Raw genomic sequence first — 19,687 nt, forward strand, 5'->3', positions numbered from 1 at the left:
CATCATTGCAGGAGCGAGAGAAATGGAGTAGAAAAGCAAGTTTGGGGCATGGGAGCTCAGTGGGGAGAGTGCTTGAAGCCCTGGGTTCCATCCCATCCCAGCACCACAAAACCCAGGCACATGACAGAGAGGGAGAGAGAGAGAGAGAGAGAGAGAGAGAGAGAGAGAGAGAGAGAGAGAACAGCACACATAATGCTCATTATCAGAAGATAGATGTGTGAAACCCAGTAATTCAAGGTCATCCTTGGTAACACAGAAGTTGATGTCAGCCTGGGATACATGGTCCTTATCTCACACACGCTTCTTTGTTTTGAATGCTCTCTCATGCTCTTTTGCCCTCTACCATGGGATGACATGGCACAAGGGTCCCTGCTAGAAGCTGATGCCCTGCACTTGGACTTCCCAGCCGCAAAAAGTATGAGAAATAAAGCACTCTGCTATAGCAACATAAAATGGATAGAAGTCTTGGTTAGGAACTGAATGAAGAGGAGAGATTCAAGAAATATTAGAAGCTCAAATCGCAGGACTTGGTGTTTCACTGGCTAAGGAGGACAGAAAAAGATCATGCATTGTCTTAGTTAGGGTTCCATTGCTGTGAAGAGACACCATGACCAAGGCAACTCATAAAGGCAAAAAATTTAATTGGGGCTGGCTTACAGGTTCAGAGGTTCAGTCCATGATCATCGTGGCGGGAAGCATAGCAGTGTGCAGGCAGACATGGTGCTGGAGGAGCTGAGATTTCCACATCTTGATCCGAAGGCAGCAAGAAGCCTGTCTCCTGTAGGCAGCCAGGAGGCAGCTCTGGCTCCATATTAGGCAGAGCTTAGGCACAGGAGACTTCTAAGCCCATCCCCACAGTGACACACTTATTCTAACAAGGCCACACCTCCTGATAGTACCATTCCCTCAAACACATGAGTCTATGGAAGCCAAACCTATTCAAACCACTACATGGATAATCGAAGGTTTGGGGCTTTGACAAAGTTTTGGTGTCCAGCTCACTGTTTACATTGAATGTTTAGTCCAAATAGACTGCACACTTGAGTCTAAGAATGGCCAAGAGAACTGTATTCCAAAGGTTATCTCTCTGAAATATCACTTCTTGGCAGTTAAGATCCGGTCTCAGACCTGTGACTAGGCCTGGAGATGAGGGTAAGAGTGAACCCATATCCAGGCAGTGGAAGGAACCCATATCTGGCAAGGAAGCCTGGAACTGTTCCCCAGTTCCAGATGGCCTGGTGAAGGACTTGAGAGGAAGAAGCGGAAAGCAGACACCCAACAGTAGAGAAGGGACGGAAGCTATCACAAGTACCAGCTGTGGTGAACAGCCTGTCAAACAGTGGGTGGCCAGCCAGTCGGAGGAAGACACAGGTCTCTTCATTTCCTCCCCTTTGTCTTTGGACTTCAGTCAGAAACTTATTTCTCTCTAACCAAAACTAATTAAGACCAACTAATTGACAGAGCTCCCCTCCTTCCATATAAAACAAGCCAAAACGCCCAGGACTCTTTATTCCAGCCCCTTGCCCTCCCTAATAAGCAACAAGCTTCCGCTTGAGCAGCTTTCTCCGTCCCTTTACAGATAGGATGGACAGAAGTGCAGTTCATTTCCAGAGAGTGGGAGACCCCCCCACTTCAGTACACCCTGCTCCCTGGCATGGAGCACTATATGGATATCACTTTCGAAACTCACACAGAGTCACTGAAGAGAGAGGCAAAGCGGTCAGTCTGTGTGGGCACCAGCAGCAGACAGGTAAACTGCTATTCATCCGTGTGAAAGCCCCAGAGCACTCAGGCTGTGACTCGAGACTTAGCTCAAACGTATTAAATGCACACGTGAGGGGTCAAAGCAACACGTCTAAGAACGAGGTCCAGCAGACATGGTGAAGAGATGCCTACTTCAAGTTCTTAGCATGCGCGTTTGCTTAACTTAGCCCCAGTGTTTTATGGAGTCAGGATGAGCGGCATTTTTACTCCTATTAAAATATGAGGTCCTTGATAAATATTTTGAGGACCTATATTTATATAAGGTATGAAACCTAATATTGTTAACGCAAAATCCAGGGTCCAAGAAATGTATACTGTATTTGGAAGACAGACCATAAAATTTTAAGTAATTTTTCCTTGTTTGTTTCCTTGTCTCATTCTGTAACCCAGGCTGTCCTAGAGCTCACTGCATATCCCAGGCTACTTGTAAAAGTCTGATGATGCTCTGCCCTTTGACAATGTATATACTACTGGACCGATGTGACTGGCAAGTAGGACAGACTGTGGTGATGTAGGGCCTGGGACACAGAGAGCCACAGATAGGAACTAAGTTTATAAGAAAAGGATCTGCAAAGCGGCTGGCCGTGCGGGCTCAGCTCCGGTGTGGATATATAGAATGTGGCTGGAGAAAATGATTACTAATTATGGCTCGTTGCTCTTCCACTGAATGGAATATCACACTTACCCAATTTTAGTTCATAGTTGGAATATGTAATCTTCAGAAAAAACTAGTCATGTTCCTATCAGAAACTGAAACCCTAAACGGAAGACTTCATGATTGTTCTGTGTGAACTGCTGTCTCCTCCTCTCCAGAGCCTCTGCTCTACCTGACTCTCTCTCCTCTCAGCTTCCCTGCACTCCACCCACCTTCAGTAACTATTACTAAATGTTCAATAATTTTCAACCAGCTGACACATAAAGAATGAATGGATTGTTTCATTTTATGTTTCAACTCTGTAAATTTTAAATAGAAAAGAAATTCAATAACCTCTGACAAACTTCGCATATGTTAAAGGTTTTGTAGCATCTTCCTCCAATTTCTGGCTTTCTGTTGAATCAGTTGCTCTAGAAAGCAATTTCGCAGAATGCTGACGATTTCCTATGAGTGAGTGGTTGACAGGGCACAAGAAGAAAACTTGTCCCTGCTACTCCCCTACATTAGAAGTCTCCAGAAGTTTTCCATGACCTTTCTGTTGAACCTTCTTTAGTACCTCATTAAGTAGCCAAGAAAATTTAAGAGTTTGGAGAAATCTTATGTATAGCCTAATAACTTGTGAAAATATTAATAGATAATGACACGTTTGGACAGCTTTTGGAAGCAGGGCTAGCAAAATGAAAACTATAGACATCCTGTCACAAACAAAGCAAATCAATCCCAAACCATCTCCCCTTTCTTTTCTTCCACTTCAACTGCTCTCTGTGGGGATGGCAGCCTTTACCTACAGCCACTAAAATACTTTCTTCCAATCACTGTGAATGAGCATCACAGCTGGCAACCACAGGCAGCTTCAGATGCTTTTTCTAACCGAGTTCAAACCCCAGTAAGACCGGTTCTGTCTTGAAAGAGTCATCTTTGTATTAGCAAGAGTGAATCCTACCTTCCTTTGTGACCCTAAACCAAGAGTCTCGGCTTTCTATTATGCACGGCAGGTTCCACCAATAGATACTAAATTTCTCAGTGTCTTCATACCATCGTTACAAATATTAAAGCTTGTTATGGTTGAAGTGGCTTTTCTCCCTAGTCAAAAAGACATTTTTAAAAATTTTAGCTAGGTGCCAGCACTGAGTCAGGTCATGGAACAAAGGAATTCATAAAAAGGGCATCGCAAGCAAAAAGAGAAACTTGGAAGGTAGCCCAGAGGGCATGACGAAGTCTTTAGAATGGTTGGCAAACAGGGTTTAAATGAGAGGAAGGGTAAACAAGTTCAGATAAGTAAAAGCGGGGCTGGGTACAAAGACTGGAGTCCCAGAGGTGAGGAGAAAAAAACGAGACAGAAGTTATTTGATCAGTCCAAGTAACAAAGGGATTAGTGCCGGGCCCATGAGTGCCCCAGCACCTCGATGCAGCCTCCTCCCATCAGCTCAGACAGTTACTCCCACACTAGTCTGGGACAACGAGCTGGAAAGAGATGGCCATCTTGTTTGGTGAGAGTATCTGATAGTATCGTCTGCAGAGCTGGACCACACGAAGCCTTCCTTCATACTTAGCAGAGGAGCCTGAACAGGAAGAGGCAAAGAAACATAAAAAGTAAGCGGACCGGATGTGACATTCAGCACGGGTCTGTGACATGCTCCAGGGCTAGGGCATGGATACTTGGACCCACCCACGAACTACTCAGCAAATATCCGGTGTTGCCAACCCCACTGTGTGTTCTCTTGGTGCTTTATCTGGAACATCAAAGGACCAATATTATCAATGGCACTTGGATTAAAATAGCAAGCATAGGTCTTGAACAGAGGCGCCATAACAGAGACTCTTGAATAGACGGCTGAAGGAAGACTCAGACCCAAGAGCTCTCGAAATAATGTTCAACTCTTTGATAAGGCAATACCGAAGGACAGACAAACTCTGTCTTTGGGTTTATCTGATAAGCAAAAATTAAAAGAGTGTAACAGCTGGTGGGCTAGAGAGGATTTAAGAGCATTTGCTGTTCTTGCAGAGGACTTCGGTTCCCAGTACCCATGTGGCCGCTCACAACTGTCTGTAGCTCCAGTTCAGAGAATCTGATCTCTGGTCTCTGTGGGTACTAAATACACAAGTGCACAGATATACATGCAAGCAAAACACCCACACGAATTAATTTTTAAAATGGGACAATGATAACTAAGATGGGAAAAGGGCCCTTGCATGGAGACAGACTTGATATAATCTTTCTCCACAGTAATTTGATGATGTGTTTCATAAGCAACTAAAATAAGTCCCTTCTTTGACTTGCCACATCTACTTCAAAGAAAGTTATTCTGAGAAAATCATGAGAAATGTGCACAAAACCAGTTTTAAACTATGATCATGTCAACATCGTAGCTGTGAAAAATTAAAAAATGACTCATGTATCTGACTATAAGACAGATGTAATGGTAGAATATTGACACAGTTTAACAATGTTCTTAACTATAATGCTAAATGGAATTGTAGATATACTGCAGTATTTACAGTGTGAGAACTTTTTTTTAGCACAAAAGTAGCACATTAAGCAAGTAGGGAAACAATATAATCAGAAAAGCATCTTTTGTTTTACCTCCTGTGATCCTTTCAAAAGTTACTGAACTAAGATCAGCAGCGCTGCCATGACCTCTCTCCTTATGTGTTGCTTATGGCTGGGTGATTTACTTGTCAAGTTTAGGTGACAAGGAACGAGGTTTCCCATAAGTGGTAGGTGGCCCATTGTTTACCTTACAATGGGAAGTGAGGAGACAGCCTGGGCCCCTGTGCAGCCAGCCCTCAGGAACTTAAAGTTGACAGTGCTGTCTCTGGCACCAGTCAGTGAGGTGAGAGTCCCAGGTCTGGGGTTCAGAGTTTCTCCTCTGCTTCTCCTTGTTTGCACCCATTTCCATGACTGGTTTCCTTCTCACACCATCTGTCTCTGCCCCTTAAGTAGCATTGCCGTCTCTATGTGGTACAGCTCAATGCTGCTCCTTGTGTTTCTCTCAGCCTCTTATCGCTTTAGCTAGTTTTAATTGTCATGGTTTCAAGACATGGTGTGGCATGCTTAAACTGATGTCGCTCACCAGAGTGGAGTGTATCAGCTGCATGGCGTTCTTGCTCCGGTTTAGCTCTTGAGTGAAGCACAACTTGCTAGTATGGTTCATTAAGTTCAGGAATGTCAAAAATTTGGGATCCTGTAACTCACAGCATAACAGTACAGCATAGCAATCATCCCACTTCTGTACCGATGTTTCCCAACACACCTTGGACTGCCTATGGTAGCCTTTAGTCTTAGGCAGATCCTCCTGACTGCATTAATTCTGTGGCTAGGCTATGTTTTGTGATGTTGATAAAGAGAATAGATAGAACAATTATTTTTTTTTTAAATTGCTATCATATTTTTATTATTTTGAGGGATGTTTGTGTATATGCCACGACATGTGTGGAGGTCAGAGGAAAACTTGCAGGAGCCTGTTCTCTACTTTAACCATGTAAGTTCCAGGGATGGAACTCAAGTCCTAAGTCTTGATGACGAGTGCCTTTAGCTGTTGAGCCATCTCAGCAGCCGCAGAATGATTTGAAACAAACCAAAACAAAAGGTTGGGACAATCAGGTGGCTCAGATATTTTCTTCTGGGCCAGATATTACTTTATTCTAGAAGAAAGAGCAGGAGGAGGAGGAGGAGAAGGAAGAGGAGGAGGGGGGGAGGAGGAGGAGGAAAGGAGAAGAGGAAGAGAAGGAGAAGGAAGAAGAAAAAAGGAGGAAAAGAAGGAGGAATAGGAGGAAAAGAAAAGAAGGAAGAAGAGGAAGAGGAGGTAGAAGAGAAAGAAGGAAGGAAAGAAAGGAAAAGAAAAAGGAAGAGTGAACTAATTCAAAGCTGAAGAGATGTTAACACATTAGCCACACCCATTTGCAGGTGCCAAGTGAACATCTATTCTTACTGCTGCTTCTCTTCGCTAAAATACGCTTGGCGTTGACTTTTTAATTCTTGAGAAATGGGTTGGTTGCTTACACATTAAGAGAGATTATTCTGCACCTATTCACATCAAAGACATATTAGATTACAGTGCTCTGTACGCCACCAGGATTACAGTGTCATTTGTACTATTCAACAATGTCCACTCAACGCCTTTCTCCGAAGACCCTCTGAGACTCTATGAACACGTATTTAATACACCCTGAAGAAGGAGCCCAACGTCTATCTCTGAGATTCTGAACGAATTTGTATACTAGCATCTAGCCAGGGGTTGTGGCACACACCTTCAGTCACAGCACTCACTGGGCAGGGTCAGGTAGATCTTCTGAGTTTAAGGCTAGCCTGGTCTACAAAGCCAGTTCTAGAACAGCCGGGACTGCTTGAAGAAGTTCTGTCTCACTAAGTAAAAACAAAAGCAAAACCAAAAATAGATAACAGCATCCAAAAGCTAAAATCAAGTCAAATAACCACAGTGATGTTACCAGGAAAAAAAAAGTCTTTTAAAAAATATTAATATGAGGGTCTCTGTTTTGTGAGTCTGTGAGGTGCTCAGTGGGTGAACGCACCTGCTGCTGCTGAACCTAACAGCCTGAGCTCAATCTCTGGAACCCACATGGTAGAAGGAGAGAACGACTCTATGAAGTTGTCCTCTGACCTGCAAGAGCACACTGTGGCATGCACGCACCCCAACAGCTACATAGGCCTACCCCACACACTCAGGCTTTCATACACTTCCAAAGACAAGTTACGTAATTTACATGCACTTGTATTCCTAGCACTATTACTTCATTTTACTTCAAGTACAGATTTTATTTTAAGGTTAAAATAAGATTTTATTCCAGCACTGTTTCATGGAAAGATGATTTAGTTTTTTAAAAAAAATTGTAACTATAACTAAAAAGAAACCTTAAAGTCTCATGGATAAAATAACAAGTGGAATAAATTATCAGCAAAGTGATAACTATAAGGATCACATCTTATCTTTAAAAAAGCTCAAAGCGGGGAATACATTCAAAGTTGCACTCTGGGTAGTTTCAGAGGATTCTCAATACCAGGTCCAACACCTGGTTCAAACCTTGTTTGTCACTGGATTTAAAAAAAAAATCTGTGTAACCACAACACAGATCTCTGTGAGGCTGCTTCTAGAGAGCACGCGAAAAAAGACAGCAATCATTTTAGTAAAGCTTCCTTCAGAGCCTGAGCTCTTCCTGAAAATGCCCTGCACACTACTCCCAACCCATGAGCTCTAATGGCCCCCCAAAGCTCTCTGCCAGTGACTCCTGCCATGGACTGTGATTGCATGACTTGCATTGTCCCTCATAGGAACCCAGAGAGCCATCTCTTCATGGCAGTGACACAGGCTGCTTTCTTCACAGTCCTAGAGGAGATGCTCAGTGGGACATCTTCCTCCTGGCTTGCGTGCTTGATCTGTGTCTGAGGGCAGCTTGGGAAAAGGAGACATCACACATCTCATATGAGATGCTAAAAGTGAAGCTAATGCCAGGCAGGCTACAGACAGTGTCCTAACACCTTTAGGATTCACACAGTACAGAGCCAAAGTGGTTTGAATATGGTAACCATGCGTCTTTATCACAAGATGAGAGGTGAACTCTGCCTAGACCCAGAATGAGTCTAGGAGAAGGCGGGCTTTTTGCTGGCTTGTGAAACCGCCTCGCTCTGTCTTCTTTTTCTGGCAGGATGTGTCTAAGAATAAGCATTGCATTATATATGGGAGCGAGGGAACATGGCTTTCCTTCTTGTTGCTGTAAAGGAAGGCGGGATGCTGTGGATGTGCACAGGTGGTTATAGCCTGTTACCTAACTGTATACGTACCAGTACAGGGGATGTGGTCAGAATTTAAGATGTAGTTGTCTTTGGAGAACAGCCACAGATAACAAATAATAAAGGAATCCAAGGGGTTGAGATCATGCACTCTGCCTGAGTCCTTTATGTGCATCCCTAGAATCCCAACACTCAGCTTGTGAGTCTTAGTGGAGGCGTCAGAGCAACCGTATAAAGGGAAGTAAGAGGGACGACAGCTAACAACTTTAGTTCCTAGTTCCCTTGTATTCCTCTGCTGATTAGTCAATAACACTCATTCACTGCCTGCAGGCTGTGCGAGAGATCTTGCCTTTGGCTTGGGGAACTGACAGTCTATGAGGAGAGTCAGTCAACACGAAAAAGGTTTAGAGACTCTGCAGAGTGGTTTAATTCTGGGCAAGCATCGAGTAGCTCAGGCTCCAGGGTTTCTATAGCAAACTGGACATCATCTACCCACTTAACAAAAGAGGTTTGAAGTTAGTCAAAGGGTTACTTACTTCACTCATCCTTTTACAACCTTGAGTGGCTTATCTTTCAGTTTTATTTCCCTCTAGCATCGGGATCTGTGGTTATCCAGGGGGTTAGCTTCAGGATACCCCCACACACACTTATATACCAAAATCAGAGACACTAAAGTCCCATATGTAGAATGCCATGCTATTTGTATATATCCTGCAAAAATCCCTCCAGTTATCTTTAGATTACTGAGAATAACTAATACAATGCAAATGGTATGTAAATACAAAATGCAAATGATATGCAAATATACAACAAAAATGACATGTAAATACCCACTGTGCTACCTTGCTCAGGGACTAAAGGCCAAATGACACCTGCACAGGGGAAGCCCAGCAGCATTGTTCTTACATCCTTACCTCCCGTTGGTTGAAGTCAAGGATAAGGGCACCATGGCTATAAAGGACTGGCTGTGTTATAGCACCTCCCTCCCTGGACTCCCATGGTGACATGAGTGTCTATGTGGACCCAACGTGGCAGTTGTCACTTACCATAAGCTTAATATTTCAGCTCCTTTTGGGGTAGCAAGGTGATGTTACTGTGTATAAGTTCTCAGGGTATTGAGTTGCATTATGAAGAAATAACACAAAATTGTGCCTTCGTCTACCCTCAGGCCCTTGTCCGTGGGAAACAGTGCTGTCTTTTAGTTGTTTCATTTAAATTGTGTGTTTGATCCAGAGAGAAACCCCAAAGAGAAAGGACAAGAAAATGAAAGAACAGTGGATACCAGAGAATGGTGTGAAGATTTGTCTAGAATACAGAGGCCCAAAGAAGATACGGGGTTGAGATCTCAGATAGAGCTAAATGTGGACTAATTCAGCACATTCTCTCATGAAGGTTGCCCTCCCAGACCTTTGTAAATGTTTGCATAGAGTCACAGCAAGGAAACTGGCCATGCAGTCTCGGGTTCAACATTTCACACATGAGGATCAGCTTCAGAGAACAGAGCTGTTCCCACATTCATGTCCCCTCCTTTGTCCTCCACTTACCAAGAGCTTACTGAGTCTGCCTGTGTCAGGCATCATCCAGAAAACAAAACAAAAAAAGGCCTGGATCTCATGGGCTGCATTTTGTGAGGACAGAAGAAGACACTAAATGAAGCAAATAAATGAAGATTGATGCAGTTTAAACACATACACACACACACACACACACACACACACACACACACCACACATCAAGAAACTTGAGAGACAGTGACTGCAGTAGGAGATGGAATGGTTAGTTTTAAAAAGCTAAGGAAGGGAAGCTAAGGAAGGGCTCTACAAGGTTGTGAAGTTTTACCAAAGTCGTAAATGAATGCCTGTGCAACAAAGTGGGGTGGGGGAGGGCGTAGACAGCTAGTGTAGTGCCCAATGGGAGCTAGCTTAGCTCCCTAGAGGAAAGAAAAGAGACCAAATGCAAAGAAGAAAGGAAGACTTTATGACTAAGAGTGTTCAAATTGGCAGAGGGCCAGTAACATACAGCTTCAAAGACTACAGGGTTCAAGTCTGTATGGTTGGCAGGGTAAGAAACTATGGAAAGATTTGACCGGAGGAGTGGTCTGAAATAGCCACATGAGGAACTTTTCCTTGTTGCCCTGACAAAGTCCTTGCCAAAAGCACCTTAAGGAAGGATAGGTTTATCTTGGCTCACTGCTGGATGATGTGGTCTGTTGAAGGGGGAAGGGAGGGCATCATGACAGCAGGAGTGTGAGTGACGCAGCTGGTCTCATTGCATCCACAGTCACCGAGCAGAGAGAGATGGATACTGATCTCCCCCCCCCCCCGCCCCTTTCTCCTTGTCATTCATGGACCCATCCCACCCATGCGATGGCTCAGTTGATGAAATGTTTGCTGTCAAAGCAGAAAATAGGGTGAGATCCCCAGTACCTGGGTAAAAAGTCAGGTATGGCCACTTACCTCTATAAACCCAGCATTGAGGAAGTAGAGACAGGAGGCTCCCCGGAGTTCACTGGCCAGTCAGACTAGCTGAATAAGTGAGATCAAGATTCAACGAGAAACCCTTTCTCAATAAATAGGATAGAGGGCAAAGACACCAGCTATTCACCCCCATCCTCCTATGCTGTAGGCACTTCCTATGCCCAGCATAGATCTGTATACACCAACTTACTTCGTTCTCACAGAACCTCAGGAAACATCATCTATCTCATCCTCATTTTATAGATGGAAAAACGTAAGCACAGAGATTGAATTGTTGGGGTCCAGGAGTCACCACACACCCACTCAGACTCTGGGTCTCAGTTAAACAGGGCTGAGTATTGAACTCACACCCCAAGATTGTTCAACCAGGGCAGTAGCTTAGACTCGGGAACTGAAAGTCATGACTACAAACGCTGTCCAGGGTTAGTTTATGTAAGGAAAAAGCCATAATGAGCTCATAAGATACAGAGGCGGGGGCGGGGGGATGTGCTGAGGGTGGGACGCCTTTTTCCAAGTTTCTTCCATAGTTTAGATAGAACAGTTCAAGCTGACCTCTATCTTGCTTGGCTGTGGATGAAGACTATGGTTGGGGAGTTTCCAAGAAGAAGAAAAAGAAGCCTCAGTACATAACAGGGTGTGTGGGCAGTTTGACCCTGCTCTGAGTGAATCTGTTTTTCTGTGTTGATGACTGACAGGCATGGAACAAAATGGTTACAGTTATAAAATGGTTACAGTTGATAAAGGTTGGCTCAGTGTTCAATCCAATTAGTATGAATCTCCTCTGGCAGTTGGTGATGGCTTTCACATGGTTCTCTCCATATGCACTCTCCTTCTCAAAAGACATCAGCTGAAGTTGTTTGTTTGTTTGTTCATTTATTTATTTGTTTACACTGAGGTTCCCATGGCACAAAAGGGAGAAGACAGAAGTTGCGAGATCTTTTTTGAGGCCTGGCCTTAGAAGTCTCCAGTTTTACATCTGCCATATTCTGTTCGTCTAAATAAGCACTGGGCCTGCCCAGAGGCCAGAGCGCTGTGGAAGAGCCCCCAGCCCTTGATAGGAAGAGTGAGAGAGTCACAGAAAACATGCATTTCCCCCTTTCAGGCAGGAGTGGAATATAGAGGCAAACAGTCCTACAAATGAAAAAATAAAAGTCAAGAAAGTTAAATATGTGACCCTGGTCATCCATGTAGAACTGACCCAGGCCCTGTGGTCTTTCTACAATCTAAAAAGTCTAGCCATGTGTGGGGGCACAGGCCTTTAATCCCAGCACTGGGAACCAGAGGAGGCTGGATCTCTGTGAGTCCAGGGCCAGTCTGTTCTATATAGTGAGTTCCAAGACAGCCAAAGTTAGGTAGAGAGACTGTCTTAAAGGAAACAAAGAATCAAGGAGGAAAGCAGGGAAGGAAGGGAGGGAGGGAAGGAAGGAGGGAGGGAGAGAGGGAGGGAGGGAGGGAGGGAGGAGGGAGGGAGGGAGGGAGGGAAAGAAGGAAAGAAGCAAGAAGGTAAGGAAGGAAGGAGGCAAGGAAAATGACTAGGAAGGGTCAACATGATAGTCACCGTTCAAGGATGCAAACTACAGAAAAACTAAAATTAACTCAGGAAGAGGAACCTTAGGAGATGTGGCATGGTTAGGAGTGCCAGCATGGAGTCATAAGCAGCAGGGACAGCGTGACCCAAAGACACTTGGGTTTGGAACTAAGGGTTGGACCAGCAAGAAAAGACCCGATCTAATGTTGTCTGGTTGATCACCCTGAGGGTGAAACAAATTAGAAGTGTAGACAGCAGTCCCCTGTGATATGTTGAGTCAGGCAGGGCTAATTAAGCAGACAAGCTGTGTCCTAGTAATTTACCTCGATGTGTGTCATTTCTAACCCTGGGGTTCTTCTGATTGGCTTAAGTGGACGGTTCGCCCTGATTGGTAGCCTGGGTATATGACAAAGCAAAGCAGGACCTGAGTCTCCTGTGGGCTGCTCAGGAATTCCACTGAGTTCTGCTCACAAAGGCTCCACGAGAACAACCAGCTGAAGTAGAAGTTTCCGTCCTGTTTAGAGTGCCCCTGAGCCCTCCCTTTTATGTTCAGGGTTTCTTCTTACCTGTTCACGGTGTGTTACTTGGTATTGTATGTTTGAGGTAAACGCATAACTTCAGACCACGTTGACTGAGTGGATGCTGTGTTCTTTTCAGTCAGCTGCCATGGTGTGCAAATTACACTTCACTGCCTACAAACTCTTCCCTCGTCAAGACTGGGGAGGCTAGCTCCAGGTCCTCAGCAAGTTTAGCCTTTCAGCCCAGGCTTAGTCTCTTTACTTCCACTGCCTTTGTTCCAAATGCCAGAGCTAATGTCCTTTTTGTAACAGTGAACACAGTGCCATCTTTGACAACCTGACCCTTGAACTTCCTGGCTCCTGACCATGCATGTTCAGCCAGCTGTCCTGTTGCCAGCCCCAATCACCCTCGCATACGTGTGCTTCATTTAAATGTCTCTGCATTGTTCTGAATCACGGCATTACTGCAGACGTAGATATCACTGCTTCCTGAATTTTATTTCTTATTGTCTTCAGGAAACAAGTATAGTTTTATCATAAATATGAAGTATACCTGCTTCAGCCCTGGCTAGAATTGTAGTTTTATGACCCAGCACCCAAAGTTTAATCAAAATAAAAGTCAAAACTCTATTTTAAATAACTTAGAACACATAAGGAAAATCAGGACTTTTTAAAATGTCTGATTCCAAATAAAAGGTCTTAAATCATAAAATCACAGAAAAGCATCCAACTGCCAAAACACAGAGTGTAATCATGTCACTGCTTAGAAATGGGGCACATACTAATTGAATAGGAAACAAAAAATGTCAAAGCAAAATTTAATTACTGACAATTATAAATGAGGAATCTTTAAAACATTACACAAGGAAAATAAGAATAGTTGAAATAATTATCTGTAGTTTTCTAAGGAAGTCTTGTACCTTGTAGCTTAATTAGTGACCTTTGAAAGACATTTTGGTTTTATGTATAAAGAATCACAAAAATGCTTTGACTCTTTAACCTAATCATTCTATTTCTGTCTGAGACGCTGGAAAGGTAGAAACTGTATGTTAATTACGTCGGTGTTTACTAGAGGAAGGCTCAGTGGCTTGTCTCAAGGGGATGGAAAATATATTATCTTGAATATTTAGTGATTTCTCTGAAAATAAGCAATGTTACAAGTGGGGTGTGTGTGTGTGTGTGTGTGTGTGGGTGGGTGGGTGTGTGTGTGTATCTAAGCACCAAGACACATGTGGAAGTCAGAGAATAATTTGTGAGAGTGTTTTTCACCTTCTCTACCATGTGGGTTATGGGAACTGAACTCCAGTTATTAGATTTGGTGACAAGTGTTTTTTCCTGCTGAGCTATCTCATAAAATGTTGTTTTACTGTTAAATATGCTTGATCTCTATAAATTGCATCTTCTATATCTTATACCAGTAAGAAATCTAAGGGTCTTCCTTGACATGTACTTTTAACCCCAAAATCATTCCATCTCTCTAAAAATTCTATTTTTCTTCAGCTCCACCATTACCAACCTGGTTGAAATAAATAGCTTCTTCTTCTTTACTCTATAGGTGCTCTGACTGGTCTTTAGTCCCATGCTGGAATCTAGTCTCTGCCTGCAGTTAATGCAAATCCAATGTCACACACACACACACACACACACACACACACACACACACACACACACACACACACCCCATTGCTTCAAATGCCTACCACTTTACCTGACCCCAAATGCCACACAAAACTGTAGCTGGTTCTCTAGACTCTCCTCTCATTGCCATACTCTACCTAGGCAGTTATCTACAGCTGATAACCTTCTGCCTAGGATGCTGTTTTCTGCCTAGGACACTGCCTACAGTTGACACTCCTCTGCCTAGGATGCTCCCTACAAGAACCTTACCTCATCCTCCTTACTACTCTATCATCTCAGGGAATCTTCTTCATTGCTTCCCTAGAGCATGTCCCCTTTTCACACTCTCTTGTGACCTCTTTCCTTTTTTCTTATTTATGACTCAGACATACATAAACGTCCTTAACCCCAGAGGAATTTAAATTCCATGAGAACGGGGAATTGACTTGTTCACGGTTCTTTACTGAGAGTTCAAATGTGTACTAAATGCCTAAGTTGCACACACCACTGTTGCTTAGCTAAACTGTGTCTCTGGGATTCTTGTGGCTTTCTCCTTCAGTTACCTGAGGAGGAGCCATCCTACTGTAGTAGTCCAGTGTTGACACAGAAGGAGGCCATCTCCCAGTGTATATCTGATAGACTTACCATAACTATGTAAAAACACAGAGAAAAGCCACGACAGCAGCAAAAACTGTTAGAATTATAAAAATGTAACTTCTCTCAAAATGATAGAGTAATAAAAATTCACAATTAAACATAAAGAAATCACTCGTTTAATTCACTGTAATTATAGATTACATGTAACAAAAGGGCTAACTGTTGACATAGTAGTTATAATTATTCTACTGTAAAAAATTAGATGTTTCTATTTTCCTCTAGTGTATCCAAATGGCTGTGTCATTTTCACATAGCTGTAATCATAGATTAAATTCTATGTTTTGTTTCATGCTGTATTTATTTTCTTGAGATTCTACATTTGCCTACATAATTGTAGTTAGCAACTACATGGTATTCATTTACATCAGCGTACTTGAGTGGAATAGAATTCAGAGTGTATATGTATTCATGGAGAAATATAGATTAGGAACTTCACTGGCCACAATATGGTGATGGTCATGGCATACTTGACACGGGACTGGCTGTGATTATATTCTTTACAAGAGCATTCACATGGCACCATGCCTACACGGAGAAAAATCCCTCTATCTAGGTTTATGCAGGGAACCCTAAGTCATGTAGCTTCTGAAATAAGACAGATATGCTTGGCGTGGAGGGGGGCACTGGGTTTGGGGAAAACTACAATTAGAGATGGCTCTGAGAAAATGGAACTGACAGACTTATGAGGGGCATTTTAAGTGGAATGCCGATATTGGTTAGAAGCAGATCCTGGGGGTGTCTTTATTCCGTTAGTGCCAGAGACGGCAGTAGAGTCAGGACTGACTGAACAGTAACAGGAAGTGACAATAGTAAGAAAAGAGGCACCGCTGCAAATCTGTAGGCTGAACATAATGACGCTGCTGCCTAATGCTTTTCAAAATGCAAGTCTGGGCAGGACCCTGGCTTCTCTAATACTTTTTATAAAACAGCAGTATCGTAGCCCCAAGCAGGAGCGAGTTACAGCCCTCTTGGTTCATTGGTTTTAACTCCAAAGTGGCCAGTTGGCCATCATCTTGCTTGCCATCTTCTTAGCAATACAAAACCCCAACACTAGAGCCAGACACAGTGGCTCAAGTCTATGATCCTAGCACTTAGAAACGGAAGCAAAATGTTTGCTGTGAGTTCAAAGCTCCATAGCAAGACCTCATAACAAGACATAATACAACGTGCACAGAGAGAGAGACACACACACACAACACACACAACACACACACACACAACACACACAACACACACACAACACACACACACAGCACACACAACACACACACAAAACACACACACACAACACACACACACACACACACACACACACACACAAAACACACACACACACATTCATCCCAACCACCCTAACACCTCTGTTTTGCAGAGGACCTTGGACAAAGGGTTACGGTTATCGAACTTGAAATAGTTCCCCAAACACTAGAAATCCCCAAATTTGGAAACCAACAAGCCCAACATTTTTGTCAGTGCTAAACCACCTGCTTTCAAGATTGGCTGTGCTCACCCAGGGTACCTCTCTTTGTGTTAAGCACCTATTACTTCCAGAGTGTTCTTGAGAGACAGTTAACCTTGGAGAGGAATTAGTTAAGGACTTAAAACAGCTGTTCTTTGGAAATACAGATGAGTAAGGAAAAGCAGGGGAAAGAAGCCATGCTAGGAGTTCAGGTATAGAATCTCGAAAGTATAACCAGGTGCAGACATTTGCTTTCCGGATGGTACTTTCATCCATCTCCAAGTTGACCATCCTCAATGCCCTGATCGCTAACACCGTTCTCATTCATGGTCTCTTGTTTCTTTGCATTAAACAAGTTTCATCATCTAAAGCCATGGACTACGGTAACAATCCACACGTTAGCTTTAGCCGCTGACCACTAAACGGAGGAGTACGGGTCCCATCTGTTACATTCCCCACAGCCTACACGGGACCTCAATAAGCATTTAGTTGATTAATGTTGCCCAATAAACACTTATGTATTAATGAATAAGCGAGTGAGTAATCAGAACCAGAATATTCCGGTTTCTACCTGTCATTAGGACATCTATCATTTAGTTGTTTTATTAGACCAGGTCTTAACACATTGCTCAACTGGGTTTCTTGTCATTGACTCTGTGGTTATTTTAACAACCAGAAGAAACCTTTTAGGTTGTCATGATATTCAGAAGACTACACCATATACAGAAGGACATGTGGAAATACGTACACCATGATCAAAAAGGGTTCCAACTGTGACGACTTCTCCTCAGGTTGTTCGCCTAGACCACCTCTCTAGAATCCCAAGCTTAGCTCATTACATGAGTCTGCTCCAATTAGGGATGGATTTGAGTGGCGCATTGATATTTTTGTTTTATTTCAGCAAACTTCAAAAGACAAAGAGGGATATCAGGTGGCTTCAAGGAGCAACTGGTGAATGGTTTGAAGAAATTCAAAGAAAGAAGTTTTGCAATGAAACAGATGTTAACCAGATGTTAAGACCACCACTTACATATAGGCTACAGAAGGGGATGGCAAAAAATGGTGAGAAAGAAGATAAATTTTGCTTTAAATTATCTTATCCTTGCTTTGTGGTATATCATCATAGACAATGGATCCATGCATCTGCAATCTAACCAATTTATGGCTAAGGACTGTTATAAGGGTCTAACATTTGATATGATGGCATATACTGTACAGAGTTTAGGTGAATGACAAGATGCCAGATTCAGCTCTCTGTGATTATGGTCAAATTATTTCTTGATAAACTTCAATATGGTTACCTCTGAGGATTCAATAAAATTATGTATGTTAAGAATTAGCCTAAGGGGTGTTGGGGATTTAGCTCAGTGGTAGAGCGCTTGCCTAGGAAGCGCAAGGCCCTGGGTTCGGTCCCCAGCTCCGAAAAAAAGAACCACACAAAAAAAAAAAAAAAAAAAAAAAAAGAATTAGCCTAAGGACCAAGGACACCACTCTGCAGGTAAAACATTTACTGCACTAGTGTAAGGATCTAAATTCAAATCCCCAGAACCAATACACACACACACACACACACACACACACACACACACACACACACACACACACATATATATATATATATATATATATATATATATATATATATAAAACGGTGTCTATAATCTCAGCTCTCCTGTGGGAAAAGAGGGAACAGGGACAGGAGAAGCCTCAGGAACCTCTGAACTGACTAACCTGTCACACAATATAGCAGCAAAATACCAAGAGAGGGTAGAAGGGCAAAGACTTATCAATTAAGGTTCCCCCTGACCTCCACAACCAATACATGAAAAATTTCAAATAAAAAGAATTAACATGAGATGGTTGCGATGGCCTCTGCCTTTAATCCCAGCACTCAAGAGGCCGAGGCAAGAGGATTGTCACAACTTTCAGGCCCCTCTGAGCTACAGAATGAGGCCTTGCCCAGCCCTATCCCACCCCCACCCCCCTAAAAAGAAAGAAAGGTAGAGAATTAACCAGGCTCATAGTAAGCAGTTACCTCAATGGGAAGATGATGAAGAGGAAGAGGCTGAAGAAGAGAAGGCTGTGGGTTTCATAGCTGAAAGAAGAAAGCTGACACCACCCTGGAATTTCAGCAGTCTCCAGAGTAGGCTGTAGTGAGAGCCTGCGGTAGTTAGTTAGTGAGAGCCTGCCGTAGTTAGTTAGTGAGAGCCTGCGGTAGTTAGTTACTGAGAGCCTGCTGTAGTTAGTGAGTGAGAGCTTGCAGTAGTTAGTTAGTGAGAGCCTGCTGTACTTAGTGAGTGAGAGCCTGCTGTAGTTAGTTAGTGAGAGCCTGCTGTAGTTAGTTAGTGAGAGCCTGCTGTACTTAGTGAGTGAGAGCCTGCGGTAGTTAGTTAGTGAGAGCCTGATGTAGTTAGTTAGTGAGAGCCTGCTGTAGTTAGTTAGTGAGAGCCTGCCGTAGTTAGTGAGTGCACACATGGCTGTCATTGTCAGCCTGTTACTTGACTTCACCCAATTTGAATGAGGGTCATGAAACCTGTTTCCACAGGATAACTGTGGGTGTGGCAAACATTCAGAAACAGTAAGCTCTAAATTAACCCCTGTTACCAAACTAGTCTTGTGGACTACTTTTGCATTTGCTGACATTAGTAACATCCTGAAACGGGCAACAATATTTCTGAATGTATAGATGGATGATAAAATCTCCAACTCTCATAATGAACCAATCAATCTAAAGGAACAAATTGGATTTTAGTTGTATGATAGGTGTGTGGTAGTGTTCTGTGGTTAATCCCAGCCCCAACCCAAAACTCACATTTTTAGGTTGAGCACGTGTATGCCATGGTGGCTTTGCCTTATCTTAAACTATAACATTTATAATTATTCACACATTCACAATATTATTCACAAAAGGATTATGGCATTATGGCCTTATATGTTGATGGGCCTTCAATTTAAAATTGCAAGCTCTTATATAAAGTTATATATTATATAAGTGTTAGATAAATATATCATATATACATATTACATGCGTACATGTAGAAGTCACATATATATATATATGTATACGCACACACACACACACACACACACACACACACACACATACTCATATATACATCACCTACCACACCAGAATAGATTTTGGAAATAAAATAAGAAGCACTCTCAATGGTTTTATTTCCCTTTTATTTACTTTCTTTGGGGGAAAAAAGTTACATGAAAATTCTCCAAAGTTTCAAAGAACTGAAATTTTCTAAAACATA

General features: G+C 42.8%; 1 protein-coding gene and 1 long non-coding RNA gene across 3 annotated transcripts in view; one reads left to right on the forward strand and one right to left on the reverse strand.

Annotated features, from left to right (window-relative positions):
• The window catches only part of Exph5 (exophilin 5), a 76,663-nt gene that overhangs the window by 17,946 nt on the left and 39,030 nt on the right, over positions 1-19,687 (forward strand). Inside the window, 1 exon segment of the mRNA NM_001427285.1 lies at positions 17,326-17,486. Within this exon segment, the coding sequence (NP_001414214.1) occupies positions 17,326-17,486 (161 nt within the window).
• On the reverse strand, positions 627-13,046 carry LOC148004136 (uncharacterized). 2 transcript variants are annotated; one of them, XR_015627675.1, is made up of 5 exons: positions 12,740-13,046; positions 10,625-10,693; positions 6,671-6,785; positions 5,494-5,604; positions 627-3,981 (listed from the first exon to the last, which is right to left on the reverse strand). It is a non-coding gene; the product is annotated as an uncharacterized LOC148004136 (long non-coding RNA). The 2 variants fall into 2 exon arrangements; XR_015627676.1 differs by lacking the exon at positions 10,625-10,693 and having other exon boundaries at positions 2,683-3,981; positions 12,740-13,030.

The sequence above is a fragment of the Rattus norvegicus genome, chromosome 8, assembly GCF_021556685.1.
Source record: "Rattus norvegicus strain SHRSP/BbbUtx chromosome 8, alternate assembly SHRSP_T2T, whole genome shotgun sequence".
In the NCBI taxonomy this organism is placed as follows: Eukaryota; Metazoa; Chordata; class Mammalia; order Rodentia; family Muridae; genus Rattus; species Rattus norvegicus.